Source organism: Desmodus rotundus, chromosome 12, assembly GCF_022682495.2.
Source record: "Desmodus rotundus isolate HL8 chromosome 12, HLdesRot8A.1, whole genome shotgun sequence".
Classification (NCBI taxonomy): Eukaryota; Metazoa; Chordata; class Mammalia; order Chiroptera; family Phyllostomidae; genus Desmodus; species Desmodus rotundus.
Window position 1 is genome coordinate 61,044,793 of NC_071398.1, and position 24,770 is coordinate 61,069,562.

At 56.7% G+C, this 24,770-nt stretch overlaps 1 protein-coding gene across 2 annotated transcripts in view; it reads left to right on the forward strand.

The window, feature by feature from the left end:
- Positions 1 to 22,036, forward strand: part of SLC6A17 (solute carrier family 6 member 17) — a 43,566-nt gene extending 21,530 nt beyond the window's left edge. For both annotated transcript variants that reach the window (XM_045203490.3, XM_045203491.3), the window contains exons 6-12: positions 777 to 887; positions 13,103 to 13,344; positions 13,605 to 13,797; positions 15,554 to 15,746; positions 15,961 to 16,120; positions 17,724 to 17,886; positions 18,177 to 22,036. In XM_045203490.3, coding sequence (XP_045059425.2) covers positions 777 to 887; positions 13,103 to 13,344; positions 13,605 to 13,797; positions 15,554 to 15,746; positions 15,961 to 16,120; positions 17,724 to 17,886; positions 18,177 to 18,545 — 1,431 coding nt within the window. In that variant the 3' untranslated portion in view covers positions 18,546 to 22,036. The remainder of the gene's footprint in view (positions 1 to 776; positions 888 to 13,102; positions 13,345 to 13,604; positions 13,798 to 15,553; positions 15,747 to 15,960; positions 16,121 to 17,723; positions 17,887 to 18,176) is intronic.
- The last annotated feature ends 2,734 nt before the right edge of the window (positions 22,037 to 24,770 follow it).

The following is a 24,770-nucleotide window of genomic DNA, read 5'->3' on the forward strand; positions in this document are numbered from 1 at the left end:
GAGGTGGAGGCAAGCTGAGGCTAAGTAAACAGTCCAAGGTCACGTGCTCCGTAAGTGGTGGAGCCAGGAGGAGAACACAGGTGGTCTGGCTGCGGACTCGAATGCTCTCACACACGCCCCTGACCTTCACCCCACCTGGCCCAAGCAGCCCTCCCGATCTGTTTCGGTGCCACAGACACTGTGTGCACGTCTTCCTTGCATGAGGCTCTGTGCCAGGCACGGTGGGGCAGGTGGGGTGGGGGGAGCGCGGGGTATGGAAAGGCGCAAGAATCGCACATGCTAGAAAATGGCACACGATTTACAGGCATGAGAGGCAGGACCGTCTTCTGATGTTTTTGCTTTGGAGCCCTGACTGTGACCTCCTGGCTGCCTTCTGTCATAGGAGCTCTGAGGACGGGGGAGATCCCAGGGGGGGCATCCAGGCACAGGAAAGCAGGCTTGAGATGTGAAAAAAGTGAGGTCGGGGGAGCGAAGGGCTCCTCGCCCCCTTGGTGACCCTCGGGGGCCGGGGGACCTCGGGCCCAGCCCTGCCAGCCCTTGAAAGGAGAAAGGCAGCCCCAGGCCCAGCCCTGCTGACTCCAGCTTTTCCGTGCTCCTGTTTCTGCCTTGGCTGTAGGCCAGACATGCGGTGGGGTTGGCCCCGTGCCCAGGGGTCCCAGGGCTCTGCTTTCTGCAGATATCAGAGGAGGCCCGTGTGCCCCAGCTGTGAACAGGGAGGGAGCTGGCAGCTGAGGGGGGGGGCCCTGCCCCATGGTGGGTCCCTGTCTTCTCTGCAGGTGATGTATTTCAGCTCCCTCTTCCCCTACGTGGTGCTGGCCTGCTTCCTGGTTCGGGGGCTGCTGCTGCGAGGCGCCATCGACGGCATCCTTCACATGTTCACCCCCAAGGTAGGCATCCATCAGCCTCAGGTAGCGCGTGGTATGTGGAGGACCCGCTGTGTGTCAGGCGCTGGGGGGGTGCACTGGGGGCCGAGCCTCAGCCCTGCCTTTGGGGTTCCCAGGAGAAAGACATCGTGTTAATTTGGGTGAAATCAGGAGAAGCTTTAGGGAGGAGGTGATGTGTGAACGGAGCCTCTGGGAGCAGATAGGATTTCAGTGAGTGGCAGGACATTGCAGTCAAAGGGACCACGTAAGCAGGAGTGTGGAAAAGCGCTGGGCGTGCTGAGGCCATGGGGGGAAGTCCGGTTTCACTGGGGCACAGGGACAGGGAGTGGTGGGGCTTCCACGGGGTGGATCTGTGACAGCAGATGCCTAGGAGAAGGAAGCTGCCCCTGGGAATCCCAGCCTGTACCCAAATCAGGGGAACAGTGTCACTATAAAGATAAGAGATCACGTGGTTAGTGGTTTTACCCTCTCCGAATCCATCCATATCTCCTCTCATTCCATCCTCCCAGAAGCCCAGTGAGGGGCCAAGCAGGACCACTGTGCCCGTCTCCCAGACCTGCAGCGCAGGCGTCCCGAAGATGGTCACCCAGGGTTCCTCCCGGAGGTCTCTGCCCACCATGTGCCACTGCCAAGGCTGTTCCCCTTTAGACCTCTGGGCATGGCTGGCATGAGCCAGTCCCTGAGAAGTAAGAGAATTTCAATGCAGCTTGGGATGTCCTTCAAGGTACCCCAAGCTATGTAATTAGCAACCCTGCTGGGCAGGCTGGGAAGTCCACCTCCAAATGCCAGCTGACAGATCAGCCACCAGCAGGGCCTGGTGAGACTCCGGTCCACGAGCACAGGTCAGAAGCTTGCCAGCTTGAGGCCCCAACCTTGGCCCTCAGTAGTGCTGTCTCACGTGTTCACACACACACACACTCACACCCACATACAAAGTGCACCTTGATGACACAGGGCGAGGAGTGCCCATCCCCTCCCCACTCCCCCTGGTGGGTGGTGATGGGCAGGACACACTTACTCCCTATACACTGGAAGCCAGAAACCGGCCCTCGGCATGCTGGGAAATCACTTCTGAGGTTTCTATGGTAACAGCCATGGAGGTCCACTTTATAAGGCCCTTGGTGAATCTCCAGAGACATGAGTGTGACTCCCGGGCCATGTGGCTAGCCCAGGGCTTTTGTGAACACATGGGTCTGACAAGGGAAGAAAATGCAAACCTGGTTTCTTTATGGGGTACCGGCCATGAGAAGAAAACCAACTGTTTTATGAATTACTGCAACTCTATCTCTAGAGGCAGTCTAATGCATACACTTGAGTCTTTCAGTTACACTCTGCTGAACCTTACGAGGAAATGATTCACTCTGGAGATGGTCATAAATGCAGCGTGCGCACAGGACTCCAGGTGGGCTCCCCAGTGGTGTTAGGAAGGACTGGTCTAATTCCAGGAACCAGGGAACCGAATTGTGGCATCGGCTGCCGGTCCCAGCATGCACAACACTGCTCCCCATTTGAATCAGACACTCTTGGAAACATTTTTTTTTATAAAGATTTATTTATTTTTAGAGAGAGAGGAAGGGAAGGAGAAGGAAGGGGAGGGAAACATTGACATGCAAGATATACTTCAATCGGTTGCCTGTCACGTGCCCCCAACTGGGGACCCGGCCTGCAACGCAGGCATGTGCCCTGACTGGGAATCGAACCATCAACCTTTCAGTTCACAGGCCAGCACTCAATCCACTCAGCCACACCAGCCAGGGCTTGAAAACATCTTTTTATTTGTGAAATATCTCAGGCATATAAACACACATACATACCAATATAATAAACATTCTCTTTGTTTAATATATTTTTAAAAGATGTTATTTATTTATTTTTAGAGAGAGGGGAAGAGAGGGAGGAAGAGAGGAAGAGAAACATCAATTGGTTGCCTGTCACATGCCCCCAGCTGGGGACCTGGCCTGCAACCCAGGCATGTGCCCTGACTAGGAATCGAACCAGCAACCTTTTGGTTCACAGGCTGGCATTCAATCCACTAAGCCACACCAGCCAGGGCTGTCCAACACTATTTTTTGAGATTTAGCTATAAACATATATGTAGCCTAGTGTGTCCATTTTTTGCTGCTGCATAGTATTCCACTGTAGCACCAGACTAAAGTTGATTTTTTCATTTCTACGTTTGTTCCGTGCTCACCATTGCTAATAATGCCACGATAACCGTGATTACTCAGGTCTTCGTGTGCACAAGTCTCTCTAGGGCACGTGCATTTAGGAGTGGAACTGCTGTCCCAAAGGATAGGCGTACCTCCAGCTTCAGAAGATGTTGGCCAAATTGCTTTCCAAGGTGGTGGCCTCCATTCACCCTCCCCCAGTCCGTTAGACTTCAGTTACTGTGGATCAGACTGGCGCAAGTGGTTGGTGTGCACTTTGAGCAGCAGGGGGCGCTGCTTTCCAAAACCCTCTCGTGGGTGTTCCCGAAACTCTGTGATTCCACTTGCGCATCTGCAGAGGCTGGAGTCTTTCAGAGATGAAGGATGAAGAACTAAGTCCAGAAGGCCCTAGAGGAGCCAGGTCACCAAGACCCGGCCGGTGTGGCCCCTGGCCCACTTAGCTCTTGTGACTTGCCCTCTAGATGGAATCTGTGGGCCCATCCTGAGACCCTGCCCACTGTGCAGTTCTCTGGGGCGGCTCCTGCCCTTGACCCTGGAGGGATGTGTTCAGCAGGGAAAGGGGGCCTGAGGGCCTCAGGGGATGTCTTCCATCAAGGACCATAGCCTGTGCCACTGTTCGAGGCAGGTGAGGCCAGCAGCGATGGCTGGGGGGAGGTTCCCATGGTCGAATCCTTCCCAGCCATCTGCACAAGGCCCATTCCCAGAAACAGCTGTGGATAGCCCAGGCATGGCAGAGCTGTGCCTGGTCCAGGACAGGACGGGGAAACGGGAGGACCCCTGGAACCACCGTGAGTTCTCGCCCTGGAATGGCACCACAGAGTGTCAGGGCTGGGGGTGCACACGGCTGCCTGGGCTGCACCCTGCCCCACTCCCACTGGCCACAGGAGAAATGACAGGGGCTGTGCCATTGGGCAGCTATGGCAGAGGCCAAGGTTTTCGGCTGGGCATCTCAGCACCCTGAGGGAAGCGCAGGCTCTCTGTGGATGTGCTGAATGCCCTGGACATAAAGTCTTTACTTCCTCCCGTGAAGCCTTCCAGCAGCAGAGGCAGTCCAAGCCGCAGGACCCGGACTTCCTGCCCACAACTTCAGGCGGTTACTGAGCATGACAGGTGCCACGTGGTCAGGATACCACGATGACCAGTAGCATTTTGGATGGGACCTGAACTCACGTTAATGGCTAATGAACTTCTCAGACTCCTCCGGCCACTTCTGTCCTGATTACTTTTTCCCATCCAGTTAAAAACCCAAGTCAGTGTGGGGCACCACGCCACTAATCATGTGGTTAGTTCAACATAACATGGTGGGTAATGGTATGTTTTAACCCTCACAAATTCGAGGGAGTGGTCATCACAATTATCAGTGCTCATGCCCTTCGGCCCAGCGATTCCACTTCTAGGTATTTGTCCCGCAGACGGACTTACCCACAAGCAGAATGACCTGTGCTCAGTCTTGGTCATTACAGCATTTTGTTTTAGTAACAAAAGACTGAAAACAGCCCAAACGACTGTCATTCATTTATTGCCTCATTCAGCAGAGGTTCAGCGAATGCCTGGGATGTTCTGGGCACTGGTGTGGGTCCTGGGACCCGGCCGTGAACAAAGCAGGTGAACTTCCTGGCCACCATGCAGCCTGGGAGTTAGTGGTGGCAGACAGACAATATAAGAGAAAGGAGATGCTGGATGGTGTGGGTGAGGAGGAAGATAAAGCAGAGAAAGAAGGGCTGCGGGGAGGGGTTGCTTTAGACAGTGTGCTCAGGGAGGCCTCGCTGAGAAGACCACGTTTGCAGGGAGACCTGAAGGAGGCGAGGGAGTGGGCTGTGTGGCTGTGTGGAGGTGGCACATTCCACTGCAAACAGGGAGGACAAATGAAAGGCCTTGAGCTAGGACGTGGCTGGTGCGTGCAGGGCGGCTGGCGTTGCTGGAGCGGAGGGGAGGGCAGTGGGAAGCAGATCCTGAGGGTCTTGCGGGCCAGGCAAGGACTTTGGAGTTTATTCTGGGCGCCGCTGGAGCAGAGCAGAGGAGTGACGTGCTCTGACTTCACCTTCGAAGGGTCGCTCTGGTTGCCATAGAGAATCCGAGCAGTCCAGGATGGAGCAGGGAGAGCTGCTGGAAGGCAGCCCCAGGTGAATTCATCCAGGGGCTAGAATTCATTCTGGGTGCCAGGTGCGCATGGTTGGAGCCCAGGTATGGCCATGGGGATGTGGAGGAAGTGAAGTCAACCAGGGTTGCTTGCTGTTGGATTGGATGTGAGGTGTGAGAGAAAGAGAGGGCTCCAGGATGACTCCAAGGCCTTTTGCCTGAGCAATGAATGAGGAGGGTGGTGTTGACATTGATGGAGATGGGGGAGGTCGGTGGGAGGAGCCGGTTTTGTGGGGAGCACGGAGAGTACTGTTTTGGACGTGGCAGGTTCGGTGGGTGGAGATGCTGAGTGGGTGGTTAGGTGGATGAGTGTGCAGGTTGGGTGGATGTGTAAATTTGGGAGTCCAAGAATTTAAAGTCTCGGACTGGTTACAGACGCTCTGAGAGTGAAAGCCCACAGAGAGGAGGTCTGGACACCGAGCACTGGGGTCCCGGGGTTTAGAGGCTGGGGGAGGAGGGAGGTGTCTATCCAGAGGCAAAGAGGAGAAAGTGCTTTAGGAAGGAGGGAATGGCCAGCCACACCCACAGCTGCAGAGAGAAGAGGCCACGAGGGCTGGGAGACAGCGGGAGCACGTGGCCACAGAGGGGTCACTGGTGACCTTGACGAGAGGCGTTTCGGTGGAGTGCCGGGGACAAAGTCTCATAGTAAGGAGTCCACGGGGAAATTGGAGGCGAGAAATTGGAAATGTGTAATAGAGGCCACTTATTTTCAGTTGTGCTGTGAAGGGGTGCAGAGATGAGAGAAATGGGGTGTTACCTGGACGGGGCTGCAGGACCAGAGGTGTTGTTTCAGCATTTCGTGTGATAAAAACCAGCCATCACGCCCTGCCAGTGGGGATGCAGAATGGTGCAGCCGCTGCGGGAGAGCAATCTGGCAGTGCCTCAGAAGGTCGGGCAGGGTTAGCATATGACGCAGCAGCCCCACTCCTGGGCACGTGGCCAAGGGAACTGAAAACATATGTCCCCCCAGAAACTTGTACCCTAGCATTCAAGGCAGCACTGTCGGCAATAGCCAAAGAACAGAAGCAGCTCAAATGTGCATCACGGATGAATGGAAAGGTCAGGGATGGTATATCCACACAGTGGAGTAGCACCCGGCCATCAAAGGGAACAGGGTACCAATCCATGCTGCAGTGTGGGTGAACCTTGAAAACATTACGTACACGAGAGAAGCCTGTCACGAAAGACTACGTAGTGTGTGGTTCCAGAATGGGCAAATCTGGAGAAACAGCCATCTGTGGGGCGGTTGGGGGGGCGTGGGGAGCGACTGGCTGCTAATGGGTACAGGCTTTGTTTTGGGGTGATGAGGATGCTCTAAAATTGACCATGGTAATGGCCGCTAGATGTTCCAAGATTGATGGTGGTAATGGCCATTAAGTTGCGTTCTGAGACTCAATTTCCAACATGGGGGGTGGTACTGCCTGCACCTCCGTCCAGCAATTCTTGGAACGCCAGCTAAGTGTCTGAGAATTCAGTCCAATTTAACTCAATTCTGAAACTCCTCAGAGATAGCATCCAATGTCACAGGTCAGGGGTTCGGTCCCACAGACTGCCCCCTGTCCCCAGATGCCAGCCACAGTCCAGGTTGTTATCTGTACCTCTGACCTCTGACCTCCTGGCTGTGGATAAGAGATTCCCACAACCCCCCTGCTTGGGTTCGATGCATTTGCCAGAATGGCTCACATAACTCAGACATGTTACTTAGCAGATCACTTAGGGTTTATTGGAAAGGGATATAACTCAGGAATAGCAAGAGCTGCATGGGACCAGGTGTGGGGAACGGGTGCGGAGCTGCTGTTCCCGCAGGTGAGCTGCTCTCTCCTCATCTCCGCGTGCTCGCCAGCCTGGAAGCTCTCGGGACCGTCCTCTCTGGTTTTCATGGAGGCTTCCTTATACAGACACGAAGCATCAGCCCCTGGCAATGGACTCACTCCCTAGCCCCGAGCCTCTCCTATCACAGAGTTGGTTCCCTGGCAACCAGCCCCCACCCTTAGTTGCTTCCCAAAGTCGCTTCATTCACATAACACAAGGCATCTTTCTCACTCTGCACACTTAGGAAACTCCCAGGGTCTCAGGAGCCATGACGGGGGGGGGGGCTGTGGATGAAGACCAAATAGCTTATCGGTCGCAAGGCCACAGCTGCCCAACCCTGGTCTACTAACAACCACTGAATTACACACTTAAAAGCTCCAACAAGGGGGGAGTTGATGCTGCGTGAGAAGAGGCAACTGATGCCCTTGAGTGAGCAGGAGAGATGGGACCCTGGAGGGGTCGATCTTGGCAGTGGGGAGCACACACTGTCCCCACAGGGACTGGAGGGACAGGCTGGCCCATGGGCGCCAGGTGTGGCAGCCACTTCTGGCAGGTGTCCTTTTTCTCTGAGGAGCAGGAGAGGAGTGATGGAGGAGGGGTTGGAGGCCCAAGGAGGAGAGAGTGTGAGGTGGGCTCCCGGAGGCTAGGGGGAGGCTAGGGGTTGGGGAGTGTTCACTGGTGAAGTGGACCAGCATGGGACTTAGAACCATCACGTGTTTTACGTGGACGGTGCTCACTACATGCTGGGCACTGTTACGCACACCTTCTGTATATTAGCTCATTTAAATGCATTCCAACCCTAGACGTGGCATTGCTGTTACCACCGTTCCGCATGTGGGAAACTGCAGGACAGAGAGATTCGCTGACTTGTCTTAAGTTCACACCTGTCCAGGGCGCCAGGTGTGCGTTATGTGATTTCTCCAGCTGTGTTCAGCTGCTTAGGGGCCAAGCCCAGAGAAGATGGAGGTTTGGATGTCCCCAGGGTGCGGAGTTTATTGAGTGATGACAATGGAGGAATGGCAGGGGAGTTGAGAATGTCAGCAAGGGAGTGGCCAGAAGGAAGAACCATCACACAGCCAGTGAGGAAGGGAGGTTAGGACACGCACAGGGTGGGCAGCAGGAAGTGGAGGCAGGGCCCAGTGGGACAGAAGGCTTTCTGGAGTCCAGACATTGGAGGAAGTGAGCTGGAAAGACAGGGTGTCTGGAGTGTGGGGTCCTTAACACTGAGGTTACCATTGGAGCACAGATGTGACAAAGGCCACGGCACAGGGATCGGGGACACCTGGGAGCCCTGGGCAGCTGGGCAGACGCGCCCCCACTATTCACAGTTGAGTGAGGGGACTAACTACCCCAACCACTGGGTACGATGTCCAGTCTCTTCCAAGCTCCCCGGGGATTCTAACGTGCAGCCAGGCTGGAGACCCCAGGAGTCAGAACAGGGAGATGCGGGAGCTGCCAGGGCAGGGTGTAGAGGTGGGGGATTTTGCTGATGGCGGACTGAGCTCCCCTGGCTGGGTGGGGCAGAGTGCCGGTGGTGAGGAAGGGATGCGGGCTGGAGTCGGAGCAGGGGACAGGCCCAGTTATCCTGGGTGCAGTCCTGATGAAGAAGGACAACCCCGGAGTCGTGGATGTCTTGCAGCAGCTTCGGTACATGGGGCCCAGGAACTGCGGGGCCAGGCCTGGTGGTCCCTTGGGCAGACCGTGGGGATGAGGCAGCTGGCCAGGAGCCCTGGAATGCTGCGGGTTCCCAGCTCAGCACATTGAGGGGGCACAGAAGCTGGGGACGAGGGTGGTGGCCCAGGAGGATGCAGAACTCCGTTGATACCTCTGGTATGGACATTGGGGAAAGGGGGGGAATACACACCCACACAGGTGTGTGCATGGATGTGTGTGTGTGTGTAAATATACCATGTTAATATCACTGGCAGGGTATGCAAGAAACTGATGTCACGCCTCTGTCTAGGGAAGGGGACGGGGCATCTGGGCTACAAAGGTGACGAAAAGGAGACCTTACTGTGGACCCTCTTCTGCTTGTTGAGCTTTAAAGCATGAGACTGCAGTACTTACAAGCAGCCACGATGGGAGGAGCCACACCAGTCTCCGGGCATTTGACTCGGTGGGACTCGCACACGTGGAGCTGTGGGCATTGCTGCCCCCAGGATCTAGACAAGTGAGCTCCCGACCAGTGAGCCAGGCTGGCTGCAGGGTCAGGGGTGTGCGGGAGCCCTGAGAGAAGAGAAGTGGGGCCCCTGCGAATCCTGAAGGCCCAGGCGTGGGGCTCCATGGTTAGAGCAAGGCCTCTGAGCAGGATGACGTGGGCAGCCCAGCCTGTCACCAGAGGGGGCGCTCCAGAGCCCAAGGCCTGGGCCCAATCCCAGCTCACCGCTCAGCAGTCAGAGGGCAAGCTCCTCGGCCTGTCCGTTTCTGCAGCTGCAAATTGGGCGAAGCGGGGTGGCTCCGTCACAGCTGTCAGGAGAGGCCCCTGGAAGCATCAGTGTTGTTACTCTCGTCCCTCCTGAAGGTGACTCTGCCCTTAGGCAGTGGGCACTCCGAGCTCCAGTGCCAGCTGGCGTCTCACGGTCCCGTCTGGCTCTCACACGGGCGGGTGTCGGGCAGTGTGCGAGGGGAGGAGGGCAGGTGCCCCGTCACGAACCCACTCGGCCTTTGCACCTAGCCGCAGCTCGTGGAGTCAGAAAGCATCTCCAGGCCACCGAGTCAGATGCCACGAAACCCCTGGCTCCCTGTGTGAGGAGTGACTCAGCCGTCGTGCCGAGGACGTGACAGGAAGCCGTTGGTGGAGCGTCCCGGGCAGGGTGTGAGCCTTGTCCTCGGTGCAGCGGCCCGTTCCCCACCTCTCCTCTGCAGTCTCATCCTGATGTCCCGAAAGGGCGCTGAGCTTCCTGAGGTCTGGCTGTGGGTTCATTCTCGTTGACACTGTGGTCAGGACCTTGCTGAAGTCTGCACCGTCACTCCAGGAACCCTGAAAGATCCCCTTTTAGTTCAGGGAGCACAGGCATTCCGTACTGCAGGTGCCTGGCTCAGCTCACCTTAGGACACAGGTCAGCCTTGGCCTGTCTGTCTGTCTGTCTCTTGTCCTCCCCTCCCCACTCCCCAGAACTCCCTTCTCTTTCGTGGGCCAGATGCTGCTAATACAAAGATGGCCCAGGTGGGCTCCATCACTAAGAAGCACAAAGTGTTGAAAGGAAGACAGACACATTCACCTGTAAGTCAAGTGTGAGCTGTGAGAGCCCAGGACCATGACTGGTTCTGCTAGAGGCAGTCAGGAAAAGCTTCTAAGAGGTCATATTTGTGCTGGGTTTCGAGGTATTCATAGGAGTTCACCAGAAAATGCGTAGGAGGGAGGAAATTCCAGGCGGAGGGAAGAGCCTGGGCTAAAACCACAGGCAGGAGGAGATCGTGGTGCTTTGGAAGAGTCATAAGTTCACGGCAGTCAGAGTGTTCAGAACGGAGTGGGAGAGACCTTCCAGCCAACAGTAGGGAACCAACAAAGATACTTCAACACACAAATGACACGGCCAGAGTTAGGTCTGTCTCAGCCTGCCTCTGTCCCAGAACTTTCTGCTGCTTTCTGGTTGGAACTCAGCAAACTACTCAGAGCCCTCCCACTATGTCCGGGCTTCTAGCCTGAGAGAGGTGCCCAGGTTCCGGATTGGTCGAACGCTCACGATTGACATCTGTTACATCAATGAATGCGGCACGAGTAATCCCTCCCTCCATTTCTGGAACCTACTGGGAGGATCTTTAAAAAAACAAAACTCACCCAGGAGAGGGAGGGTACAGAAGGACTACCAGTAGGACTAGGGTTCTAGCAGGCCCCCCAAATCTGCAGGGGATACGTTCTAGGAGCCCCCAGCGGATGTCTGAAACCGTGGACAGTACCTAACCCTATGCACCACAGTTATTCCCTGTATGCACCCAACTTCTCACTTGCTGTGCAGTTTTCACAGCAAACACGGCACAGCTCTCTGGCGTGTCTGAGTTGCCAGCCTCACTACTTTTGCACTTTGGGGACATTATTAAGTAAAATAAGGGTGACTTGAACACAGGCATGCGATACCGCGACGGTTGAGCCGACAACCGATGTGGCTGCAGTGACTGATGTCTGGTCCCCGCTGCACAGAGGGACGGTCCCGTCCCGGGCCAGACGGCGTGACATTTGACCACACTGCCCAGAATGACGCACGATTTAAAACTTGTGAATCATTTATTTCTGGAATTTTCCATTTAATATTTCCGGACTGCTGTTGAGCATAGGTCGCTGAAACTGGAAAGCAAAACCTCCAATAAGGGAGGACGAGTGTGTTTTTTTCTTTTTTATCGTCTCGAATCCCTCTTAGGAGTGTGGATAGGCCCCGTTTCCTTATTCACAATGCCTGAATCCAAGTAGCCCAGAAAAACAAAGGTGTTTTCTTTTCTTTCCCCGGGAACTCATTTTGTGTCAAAATGACCTGAGCAGATACGAGGCTATTTATAGTCATTATCGATTCACTCAGTGTGGATATTCATAGTCTGTGGCAGAAGGGGGAGTGGATTTGATTGCGTGTTTGTCCCAGACCCCCAGGGGCGCTGCGTGACTGGGTGGCATGTGCGCTGTATTACCTGCCCACAGTACACCTGGAAACAAAAGCCTCATTTCCAAAGCCAGCCTGGCCCCCGGGCGGCGCCAGAAGGAAAGGCGGGCCTGTGTTCTTGCACTGGGGCAAAGAGGAAGACGGGCTCCATTTCTGCGGCAGTGCGCCCTCTGTGTGTGCTCCGCAGTGACCCTTTTAAACCGCTTCACCGCCTGCACGCCCAGACCGCCCCTCCCAGCACTCTGGCCCCAGCAGGTGACCCTCCCCCTGCTTTCCGGGCCAGCTGAGTCAGGAGACCGTGTGAGGAGGACACCGCGGCCCGGGTGAGGTGATCTGTAGTTTAGAAACACCTCTGCCCCCGCTGGTGAGCACCATGGCTTTGAGCAAGCGTTGCACCTTCGGGCCTCCTGTCTGCTCTTCGAAGTGTGAATGGTAGTCCCTGCCCCCACCAAAAGTCCTCTCTGCCAACGAGGCCGAGGCGTTTTGTCAGGGTTCAGTGCTGCGAGGGGCCAGGCATGACCGGCGGCTCTCCATTTGAGCGACGGCGAGATGTCGCTCTGGGAGGGAGACTGTTATTATTTTATTATTCCCATGTTTCTGATGAGGAAACTGAGGCTCATAGAACAGGCATGACCACTTGCCTCAGTCTTCTCAGCTGATTAAAGGTGGGGGTCCGATGATGTAGACAGACGGGGCGGTCTGACTCTAAAGCCCTGGGCTGGGTCCAGGCCATGGTCCCTGCCTTGGGTAGCAAACGGTAAAAGGAGAACAGGTGTGAAAACACTTTGGAAATTGCCCCCTGCCTTCCAGACGCTGCTGTGGTTCAGGCTTCTGTCAGGTCTGAGAGCAGGTGGGGGGTCAGGTGGGGGCTGCCCCTCTCCAGGAAGGGCTGAGCGGGGCGAGGCGGAGTTCCTCTGTGACCTGGAGCCTGTAGGTGTGTGTGAATGAACATTGGGCATTTTATTTCTGGGAAAAGGGAGAGTGGATAGGCAGGAGAAAGACACTGGTGTCTTTTTACGTGGTTCGAAGTGGAAGGAGACCTTGACATTCTTAGTTCTCTTGTACTGTTGTGCAGGCTGTACCCCAGACAACTTCAGGAGGCACCACTCACACTCTAGTCTAAGTGAGTGGCGCTCCCTGGAGCTGTGCACTACACATTATATGATGGCCCCAGCGATGTCCCTTTGTATCATGGCTCCATGGTAAGCAATGACAGCAGTTAAAATGAACCAAGTCTGCAAGCACAGTGTTTATTTTCTTACCTAAGCCTGACAATGATGCTGTGAAGTCGATACTCTTGATATCTGTGTTTTACACATGGAGATATGGTTACATAGGGGCTAGGGGAAATGGCCAGGGTCACACGGCTCTTTCCCGCTGCGCCAAGGAGCCTCTGAACTCAGCCGAGGCTGAGGAAACGCGGTGCAGTGGGAACCCCATTGCACTTGAACACAACCGTTACTGTGTGTCTCTTTTCTTCCTCCTGCCACGGTCTCCTCCTGCATAGCTGGACAAGATGCTGGACCCGCAGGTGTGGCGGGAGGCGGCCACGCAGGTCTTCTTCGCCCTGGGGCTGGGTTTCGGGGGCGTCATCGCCTTCTCCAGCTACAACAAGCAGGACAACAACTGCCACTTCGACGCTGCCCTGGTGTCCTTCATCAACTTCTTCACCTCGGTGCTGGCCACCCTCGTGGTGTTTGCTGTGCTGGGCTTCAAGGCCAACATCATGAATGAGAAATGTGTGGTCGAGTAGGTGGCGCCTCTCCCCCGTCCTTTCTCCTCCCTGTCCACACCACCCTGGAGGGCGGGCGGGCTGTGGAGGTGAGTCCCTGTGTCCCCAGGCTGGCGGATGGAGATGGAAGGAGCTCTCTAGCCCCAGCCCTGGACCACAAGGTGTCACAGGTGTCTCTGTTGATGGCCAGGCAGAGGGAGGTCCTACCTGGGAGGTGCCCCCAGAATCGTGCTCACCTCCTGCCTTTTTCCTGGGTCCTCTCCCCTTCTTGCTGCAGGAATGCTGAGAAAATCCTGGGGTACCTCCACACCAACGTCCTGAGCCGGGACCTCATCCCTCCCCACGTGAATTTCTCCCACCTGACCACCAAGGACTACACGGAGATGTACAAGGTCATCAGGACCGTGAAGGAAGACCATTTCTCAGCCCTGGGCCTCGATCCCTGCCTGCTGGAGGACGAGCTAGACAAGGTGTGGGACAGGCTGCCCTTCCCGGACGGGCTGGGAGGTGGACAGGCCATGGGGCTCATTTGTGTACCTGATAAGCAAGGGCCTCCTATGTGCCCAGACAGGGAGAGGGGGGAGGTGTCAGCTCAAACCCCTGCCCTGAGGCGGGCTGAGTCTTGGTGGGGGGATGAGGCTGATACACATCATAGAAATCCCAGGAAGTGTGTGGGACGACTTTCATGTTTATTGAATGGGCTTCCTGTGCACCAGTCACCGCCACATGTCACACACTCAGAACAGTGCCTTGCACACGGCAGACAGAAAATGACAGTTTACAGCAGCACCTGCCCTTTGCTGTCTGTCCCCTTCGGCCCTCGTGACATGTCCTGAGTCGAGAGTTAATATTGTCCCAGTGTTATGGGCGAGTAGCCTGCAATGGCAGCTTGGCCGGGGTCACCTAGTCAGTAGGGGACCCAGGGTTCAAGTCGTCATGTGCTGAGTCACCCCTTGATGCTTCTGCCACTGCCCCCGGCTGCCCCCACTGCCCACTCTGGCACCCATGGCTGCCCGGACCCTCAGACCCTGGGGTAGCGCAGGGGGATGCTGCACCCTCGTTAATGCCCAGGCGCAGGTTCAGATACCCTGTTCCATCCCTATTTGTATAACTGGAAGCTTTCACAACGACCTTTCTGGTAGAAGTGGGAACAAGAGAGAGACATGCCCTCAGGGTTCTGGGGCCTGGGTGGTGCTCACTCTGGGTGGGGGGTGGGGGGAATGCAGGTAGAGCCAGCTCCCTTCGCCCTTGCCCAGGGCGGGGGGCAGGGATGGTGACACCCCCCGTGAGACATCCGAGCTCCACATTAAGTCAGCTGCCCTCTCCAGGCACCACCTGAGCACTGAGAGAGCTGTGCCCAGTCCCCCTGACCTGTTCCTGAGTGAGCACGAGCACAGGGGCTCTGTCCGGGGACCCCTGCCTGCTTCTCCCCCAGGTGACTGGCAGCTTCCAGGACCTCCCTCTTCCCTGGCACCCGCCCCATTCTCACTGGCGCAGCCGGGTCCTCGGAATAAAGCCGGGACCACAGCAGTGTTTTCTATGCTTCCACCTTGACAACATTCACACAACAGGGAGTTGCTCCCGCAGCCGCCGATGTCACGGGGCAACGGGGTGGGGGGGGTGTCAGTGGTCAGCGTGTGGTCAGGCACCCCATGAACAGGGGCCCGAGCATCATTGCTGTGGTTGCTGTGGTTCTCTACCTCAGCTGCCCATCAGAGCCAGCTGGGGGCTCTGTAACACCCTGGTGCCCAGCTTTCCCAGACCAACCTGATCATTGTCTCTGGCGTGAGACCCAGGCACGGTTGTTTTTAAAGGCTCCAGTATGATCCCATGGGGCAGCAGCAGCTGAGAGCACGCTGTTGAGGTCTGGAGATCAGAGCTGGGAGCAATCTGGGAAGACTTCTTAGAGGAGGAGTGCCTCGAGCTGAGTGTGTTTCTAAAAGGGGGCATCTTCGTCTGAATCACCTGTGGTCCTTGTACAGCTGGCAGGTTCTAGGCCCCACAGTGGAACTGCTGAATCGGTTGGTGTTTTACTCCCTTTGGGGGGATGGATTCTGACGCCCACTCAAATCTGAGACACACTAGCCAAAGCAGCTGGATATAGATGGGGGTGGGGGCCCCTGGGAAAGTCCTGCAGCTCGGAGGGCAGAGGTGGTGAAGCCAGTGGCTCCCAGGGTGGGCGTAGGCCCACGCGGAGCCCTCAACCTCTGCCCCCGCCCCCCGCAGTCCGTGCAGGGCACAGGCCTGGCCTTCATCGCCTTCACCGAGGCCATGACGCACTTCCCTGCCTCCCCGTTCTGGTCCGTCATGTTCTTCCTGATGCTCATCAACCTGGGCCTGGGCAGTATGATCGGGACCATGGCCGGCATCACCACGCCCATCATCGACACCTTCAAGGTGCCCAAGGAGATGTTCACAGGTAACTGCTCCTGGCCGGTGGGCTGCCCTGGGGACAGTGACGGGGCCATGGCTCTGACTTAGACACGCTGGGCTCTGACAGAGTCACTCCTGACCCACGGGGCTGGGCCTGCTGGAGGGAGGGGTAGGATGGGAGGGGTCTGGGTGCCCCCAAGACCCCCGGGCCCCGCCCACCTGCACCTCTGCCCCCACACCGGCCTCCCGGCTCTCTGTAGTGGGCTGCTGTGTCTTTGCATTCTTCGTGGGGCTGTTGTTCGTCCAGCGCTCCGGAAACTACTTTGTCACCATGTTTGATGACTACTCGGCCACCCTGCCGCTCACCCTCATTGTCATCCTCGAGAACATCGCTGTAGCCTGGATCTATGGAACTAAGAAGTAAGGGGGCTGTGGGGGAGAGGTGTGGACAGGAGGGGTCTGTCCCAGCTTGGCTCCCCCATTCCCCCATGAGAGCGCTGTGTTTTCAGGGCTGCTGTGAGAGGGCAGGGGGTCACGGAGCCAAAAGTGCCCTCACGGGTCCTTTAGAGAAACCGAGGCCCAGAGGGAGGCATCAAGGCTGGTGAGAGGCAGAGCCAGGCCGAGGACATGAGTCTCCTGGGCTCAGGCCCTGACGCTGCCCTCCACTGCCTGCAACCATCTCAGCGCCTCTCCTGGGTACCGACTGCTCAGAATTTTCTGAAGCTTAAGCACCTAGTGGGTATACGAGGGGCCCCTGCCCTCCAAGCGCTGGTAGACTTCAGCAGCCTGACTCACAGCTTTAAGGCTTTTACATAGGGGTGAGAGACGGGGTGTGGCTGGGGCCCGACGTTGGGGGTCAGGTAGGTAAGAGGGTTCAGCAATAAGAAAGGATGGGCTCTCGTGGCCTAAGCCTGGGGCAGACCTATGCTCACTGCCCACCCCCGGCCTCATTCCTCACTTAAGGACTAAACTGTACCCCCAGAAAGCCCCAGGACTGGGTCCCTCTCATTTGCTTAAGGCCAGGGCTCCGCTGACCCCCTCAGCCTGACCCTCCCCTGATGTCTAGACCTGGCCTTAGAATCAGGCTTTCTCCCTGTCCCTGAGAGAGCCGCCCACTTCTGGGAGGGTGCAGGAGGGGCCGGTGAGAAGGCAGGGAGCAACCCCCCGAGCCAGGGCTGGGATGCGCTGCTGGAAGGTGCTGGCTCTTTAGTCCCTTCTCAGAATATTATTTTTAAATGCATGTGATAAAGTGTATAGTATTGTGCAGGCAACTCAATTTATTCAAAATTAGCAAAATGTTGAAAATCTGAGATGTAGTGATGTCCGTGTACTTCATTTTTACTGCATTAAGTTGCGAGATCTGGCTGTGGGTCTAATAACAGTGGTAACTTTAAATGAGCAATGAGAATCAATGATATTTGCAGGTAATTTCCACTGTAATGTGATAGGAAAATATCTGAGATTTAATCTGTTGCTGACAGAATCCCAGGTGCTGTTAATGCTACTGTGGTTGCTTGCATTTATAATAGAAAGAAATGCAGTATTTCAGTGAGGTATTGTTGAGGTAAAGGTGATGTTTTAACGCCATTCATGGACATGGCCTGCAGCCCCCCCAGAATTCCACCCACTGGCGGGGTAGTTAGAAACCCCTGAGTCAGGGCACCCCTGTTCTGGACACTGGGGAAGGTGCACTGCCACCTCTTTTCCAGCAGGGGGAGTCTAGAGCCTGGCCATTGTGAGTGGGGGGTGGGGGCGCCCAGAGCACACAGCCCCCTGGTGTGCCCCATGGGTTGTATGGTAGCCTTGGGTAGGATGTGACTTGATGTAGTCAGAGGAGGTTAGAGGAAGGCGGCAGAGCCTGCCCAGAGGCCAGCGGGACCACAGAAAATATACCAGGAGCCTTGAGGGCGAAGAATGGAAGAGCCTGGGAGGGATGGAATGGTCAGGGAAGGCTTCCTGGAGGAGGTGGCTCTGGGGGGAATGCACAGGCTCCAACTTCTGAGCCCTCTGCTGCACCTGGCAGGTTCATGCAGGAGCTGACGGAGATGCTGGGCTTCCGGCCCTACCGCTTCTATTTCTACATGTGGAAGTTCGTGTCTCCACTGTGCATGGCTGTGCTCACCACGGCCAGCATCATCCAGCTGGGGGTCACGCCCCCGGGCTACAGCGCCTGGATCAAAGAGGAGGTGAGGGATGGCAGCCAGGCCCCTCAGGACTGAGGGTCAGAAGGGCTGACGCACCAGTTCAGTCTTTCTAACCCATGTTTTGTCTCCGTGTGTGGGGAGTGAAATCACCCATCCTTTTTTACGAGTGTAGAGACTGGGATGCAGGGGACCAGCGAACTTTAGTAGGGACCCCTGTGGGGACCAGGATAGTGGGTGGGATAGTTGAAGAGGGCGGGAAGAGGTGCTCTGGGGAGGGCGAGGCTGCGGCAGTGTGCCCTGTGAGGCAGCTGCCCTCCCTTGCCCACCCCTAGGCTGCCGAGCGCTACCTGTACTTCCCTGACTGGGCCATGGCCCTCCTGATTGCCCTCATCTTGGTGGCAACCCTGCCCATCCCCGTGGTGTTCATCCTGAGGCACTTCCACCTGCTCTCCGATGGCTCCAACACCCTCTCCGTGTCCTACAAGAAGGGCCGCATGATGAAGGACATCTCCAACCTGGAGGAGAACGATGAGACCCGCTTCATCCTCAACAAGGTGCCCAGTGAGGCGCCCTCCCCCATGCCCACTCATCGCTCCTACCTGGGACCCGGCAGCACATCACCGCTGGAGCCCAGCGGGGACCCCAATGGACGCTATGGGAGCGGCTACCTCCTGGCTAGCACCCCTGAGTCAGAGCTGTGACCACTGGTCCCCCCCACCACCTCTCCTCCATACCCTACCAGCCCCCATCCCAGCCTGGCCACCCCTCCCAAGAGAGGTGTCCGCCCTGCCTCATCCCCCACCCCAGTCCCAGCCAATTCGGCTCCCTAGACCTGGGTGGGGGTCGCACCATCTAACCCTCTGAGGTCTCCCCAAATGGTGGTCACATAATTAGAATACTCCTGAAGTTCTGATTCTCAGCGCAGGGGAGACTCCAGGTGGCCACTTTTGGATGGGGTCATTTCACCTTCCTTCTCTCCCCCTAACCTGCTACCTGCAGTTCTTAGGTCTCGGAGTCCCTCTGTGCTGCCAGGTGGTAGTGCTGGTGACAGGCACGGGGGCAGGGTGGGGTACCCAGCAGCTGTCTGATTGAAGGCTGGAGATGGGACAGATGTATCAGCACCCGGGGCTCAGGCTTCAGGTCATTTGAGGCACATGGTGCACTGACAGCAGAGGGGTGGGGGGCACCCCCACCTCCAGCTCTAGGTGCGATCTCTGATGTCCTAGGTTCTGCCTGAGTGGGTGGGGTGTGCTCCCACATCCTTCCTGGGAGGGTGATGACTAGGCTGGAACCTGCCTACCTCTGTGAGGGCTTAGCCATCTCCCTGTTGTCTCCCCGCCCCCAGCCCCATCCTAGAGCCCAGAGTGGTGGCCTCTGCTCTTCCCGGAGGTTCCCAGAGCACACCTGCCCACAGCACAATTCGGATGGTGTGCAGCACAGCTGCAAAGCACACCCCTTCATTTCACCTGGGCCCCTACTTTCTCTCTAGTGGCAGCTTTTCCCCTGGAATGGGGTCCCTGGAGTTCAGGGGCCCACATCCAGGAAGCCTGGCATCTGGGCAAAGGGTTTAATTCTGCTGCCCCTCTGGGCCGGCCGCCACTCACCCTCTGTTGTGTGAGCACAGCTCCCCAGGTGCACATTGTGAACAGACACCTCGGGAACCTTTCCCAAGCCACCCGGCCCACTCCGGCCAGGGCCACAGGCACTGCTGTGGACCCTGGAGGTTGCCAAGGGGAGGGGGCTGGGTCTCTGTCCTGGGGCTCAGCCCCACAGCATTCCCCACCCCCACTCTTACCTTCTGGCTTACCCTGGAGTAGGGCCACCCTCAGAGTAAGGCTGGGAGGGTTAGAACCTGACTGGAGAGCAAATGTCTGTGGAGGGATGGATGGACCAATGAAAGGAAGGATGGAGGCTGGGTGATGGATGGGTGGATAGATAGATGATGGATTGGTAAGTGAGTGGATGGATGATGGATGGGTAGGTGGGTGGGTGGATAGATGGATAGATAGATGGATGGATGTGTAGGTAGATGATGGATGGGTAGGCAGGTGGGTGGATGGATATGGGTAAGCGGGTGGGTAGATGGATGGATGGGTGGATGGATGGATGGATAGATAGATGATGATGGATGGGTAGATGATGGATGGGTGGGTGGGTAGGGGGATGGATGGATGGAAGGTAGGAAGAAGGGCAGACTGGCTGGCACAGCACACCTCTGAGAGCTGTGGTGGGAAGGGAGGGAACAGGCCACATTGCTAGGCCTGGGCACCTTGACAGAGGGTCCTGAGTCACTTATGAGGGTGGGGACAGACTAGGCCCAGGGTTCCCTCCTTCATTCCTTAGTCCCTTGCCCCCTCCTTTGCCTGGGGATCCATCCCCCATCCCACCATTTTTCTTACCCTCCCCTCCCTCCCTCCTCCCATTTCTGGCCCTCTCAGCCCCACCCAGCTTCCTTACCTGAGGGGAGAGGAGAGACCCAGGTGTCTCCAGAGACCAGAGCCTTTGGGGCACAACGTTCCGCCGCAGGCCCCTCACCCAGCAGCACCTCCTACGTGGCCCCAAGCCCAGTCCCAGCTGATTTAGCAACAGGAGAGGCAAGGCCCCAGGAGAGGCACTCCACTATATATACTCTTCTGTGTACCCTACTTCTGTTGTACAGTCAATCCGAACGTGTGGGTGTCCTTGCTGTTAATGACAGACCCCCTATTACCCTGCGGCCGGCGGACTATTTGCATCCTCAGTGCTGTACAGATCTATTTTCATTGTATATCTGATATATTTTTAACTCTGTAGCTTGTGGCTGGGCCAGGCCCCAGCCCGCCAGCCTGAGACAGGGACTGGGCGGGGCAGCTGCTCAGTCAGAGGGCTGGGGAGCACGCCGAGGCCCGTCGTCCGGACTGTGTCTGCTGTGTTAGCCGTAGGGCCTGGAGCTTGACGTGTGTGTGCGTGTGTGCGTGTATGTGTGTGGCGTGTGTGTCTACATGGGTGTGGCTGTGTGTAGGGTGCTGACTTGTGAACCCCAGTGTTCACCGTGCTCCTGAAGACCCCACCGCCTTCCCTGCCTCCCCCTCCTCTCAGCCAGGCCTGGGCCAGCCTGCAGGAAGCCCCCAGCTGTGGGGAAGGTGGGCTTTCCTTGCCGGGGACTCGTTGCCTTCACACCACTGGGAAGAAAAGACCTGGTGGGGCCGGGGAAGCCCCTGCATTTATTTTCCAGTCAACTTCCTTCTGTCTCCCTGGAGACCCAAGCTCTCCGTCCTGCAGAAAGTCCTGGGCTCCTTAAGGTGGTGTGGCCCCAGGAGGCCTCTCACAGCGCCCGGGCCCTGCATTTGACTTTGGGACAGTCCCAACCATGCTCAGAAGGGGCTGCTGGCATGCACACCTTCGCCCAGTCCTCAGGGGGCTGGACGTGGGCCAGGGCCAGGGCAGGTGGGGCCTCTGATGAGGTGAGATCCAGCCCCAGGTTTCTTGGGGGAGCAGGAGGTGGTACCACGTCCCTGTGCAGGGTCCCCGCCCACCCGGGCTGTGGTGCTGTCCTGCAGCACCCACAGGAGACAGGGGGGATTCCAGGGCAGGGCGTGCCTGAGAGTCCCCTGCTCGCTGCCCTCTGGCCCGATCACCAGCTTCTTGTTCAGGGAGCTATCTCTGCTGAGGCAGCTTGAAGCCCAGATGGGTCTGGACGGGCAGGGTGCACAGTGAGGTTGGCTTTGCCCTCCGGCCATAAATCTGCAGAGACTGTCACAGAGACTTTTCCTAGTGGTAGGAGAGGCCGCGGGGCTGGGGGCTGGGGGCTGTGTGGTCCCGGACCCTGCAGTATTCCGGGCCGGGGCGCTCCTGCCACTGCCCCCAGAGTAGTCCCCACGGTGGAAAAGGGGAGAGGCTGGCAGGTTGGAAGGCACCTGACCCCCTGAGCATATGCTAAGCCCTGAAACTGGGGGCCTGAAGGGAACCCAGGGCCCCTCCTCATCCCAGGCACTGCTTTGTACAGACCCAGGTATACACTGCGAGCATCACTGGCTTCTGGCGCAAGTTCAAGTTCATGTGCCCATGGCTGCCCAGAGCCCTGGGTAGGTCAAGACCACTCAGCCCAGGGGAGGGGACGAGGTAGTGTCACCCTGGAGCCCCTCCTTTCTCTCTGCTCCCCCCACGGTGTACAATAAAGTGTCTGTTCTTACCAACCCCCTCTTGCCTTTCTGACCACCCCGGATGGGGGGTGGGGGCAGTGTTGGGGTATAAGCTTGGGTGGGAGGCTGTGGGAGCTGTGTGTGTGGCTGGCCGGCTGGGGACTTAAGGAGGGTGAGGAGGGATATGTACTCGCTCTCCCAGGAACTGTCCTGGTGTCCTTGTAGCGGCTGTGTTGGGCTCCAAGTGCTCCACACCGGCCATGGCTTGTGTTTGCAACAGCTGGCTCTCTGAGGCAGATCCAGGTGACCCTCAGGCAGCACGGGTTTGCGCTGCACGGCACCGCTTACACGTGGGTTTTTCCCCAGTAAATATACAGTCGGGCCCCTGTATCCTCAGGCTTCACTTCTATGAGTTCAGCCAACTGCGGGAGGACGGCAGAGTTTCCCGTCTGCAGCGTCTGCAGACTCTGGCCGTTCTATACTGTTCCACAGACGGAGCCTGCTCAGGCCTAGATTTCTGTCTGCGTTGTCCAGGGGTCAGCGGGCTGGCAGGTTTTGGTGTCCGATGTAAGGACGGTGTTTGGTGTCCACTTACAGGGCCTTGAGGGGGAAATTCCTGCCCTGCCTTACTGCCAGGAAGAGCTGTACCTGTCAGCTCCGTAAGACTCTGGTGTGCGGAGGCCCCCACAGGGAACGGGGCGGGGTGGGGGCGCTGAGAGCCAGGTAGGAGCCAGCAGGGGACTTGAGGGTTCATGGGGGCCAGCCACGTTCTAAGTTGTGAGGGAGCGGCCCCTCTCTTCAAGATGAAATTGGGATTTGTCATTACCTACTTTCCCAAATTTCAATCTCAAGTACTTACGAAGCACCGAAGGGGCTGATGGGAGGGGTAGGTGCTGCTTCTTGCCTCACCAGCAAGGAGCCCAGACAGTGGAAGAAACAGGAGGTTTGGCTCCTGGGGGCGGGGGAACCCCCACCTCACCGCATCCTCTCCAGCCTGGAATGCTGCTGCCTGGGCGGGACACCCACAGCCCAGCCCCCCAAGGCACCTTCCACTTCCTCCTCCTGCCAGAGAAGACAGTGCTGTTCCAGAAACAGCCAGCAGATGGCAGGAAAACCTTTCTATCCAGATCTTGGTCCACTCCTAGCTCTGTCACTTGACGCCTTTGTGGGCCAGTTTATTAGTTAAACAAATATTTATTATGCATCCACCATGACAGGCTCTGTGCCAGCTATGGACTCACAAAGATAGAGAAATCATCCCCCATTGTCCTGAGTGTGGGGAGAGGGAGGGAACCCCCCTCCCCCACTCCCGACTCCAAATCTCCCCACTTGCCTCCCGAATGGGAAGTGTCTTGGTGCTGCAAATACATCACTCCTGGAAAATTTACTGAACCCTTCGGTTGAAAGTAAAGCTGTTGGTTGAAATGTCAACCGTCCTGTCAGGGGGGACACACAAGTGCACTAAGAAACACTGTAACAAGGCCTTGCGTTTGAGGGAGCTATGGAGCTAGACTTCCCAAGTTCAAGTTCAAACGCCAGCCAGGCCTTCTGCTTCTTGGGAGCTCTAGAGCAAGTTATTTAATGCCTCTGAGCTCACGTTTCCTGGTCTGTAAAACAGGTATAAAGAAAGGATTGAAACAAGATGGCACATCTTGCTATGTATCAAGTTACCCCAAATCTTAGTGGTTTAAAACAACTCTTTTATTATGTCTCGTGGTGTTTTGGGTGAGGGATTCAAGCAGAGCTTGTAAGTGACTCTCCTGGTGGCAGCTGAGGTCACTCAGTGGTATTCAGTGGCAGACAGGCTGGCCTGGAGGGCCCGAGGCAGCCTCACTCACACGGTGCAAACGCTGGCACGTCGGTGAGAACGGCCACAAGGCTGGGCTCGAGTGTCTCCAGAGGGGCGTCTACCACTGGCCACTCGAGCCTCGCACATCTCTGAGTGGCCAGACTTCTGTGATGGCTCAGAGAGACTATTTCAAGGGACAGGAGGTAGACACAGCCACTTCTCAAGGCCTGGGCCTCGAAAATGGCTCAGCGTCACTTCTGCCGTATTCTACGGGTCACAGCATCTGCCCAAGGTTAATGGGAAGGCAGTGAGACCCCATTTGTCTGGGGGAGGAAAGGGACCAAAGAATTTGTGGCTGCCCACGTGATGGATCTATTATTCCAGGGGGCTAGGGACTCCCAGTCATCGGCCCTTGTGAGGGTACTTTCTCCTAAGGGGGTGTCAGCTTAGAGGCACAGCACAGGGACATTCGCAGAGAGAGGTGAGTGGCTGAATTGCAGCCTGGGTGCAGGGAGCAGGCAGGGAGGAAGGGAAACACAGGCAGCGGGTGGGGGAGACAGCTCCCTCTGCCTCGTGTGCTCCAGAAGCGGGCCCCACAAGGTAGGTTTGAGTCATGGCTTTGTCCCCAGCCGCACGACTTTTGGTACATCACTTAACTCTCGGAACCTCCGTTTTCTAATGTAAAAAGAGAATGACAATAAAATCTCTTTCTTGCAAAGACGGTGAGAGAAAAAAAAAAAAAAACAAAAACTCCTGGAGTACCTACTGGGATGCAGTATGGAATTATTTCCAGCTGGAACATAATAGGTGCTCATTAAATATTAGCTTCCTTCTTGTACCTGTAAGTCCATGGCCTGCTTCCTTCTGGAAGCTCGTCACCCAGGTAAGGAGACTTCTCTCAGAGCTATTCAGAAAGGACAGTTTCAGCCTCAAACCCAAGGAAGTCCTGGAAGGAGGCAAGGGAAGGCACCATTTCCAGGAAAGGAAGTATCAGATCGCGGGGTTCTCACTGATAT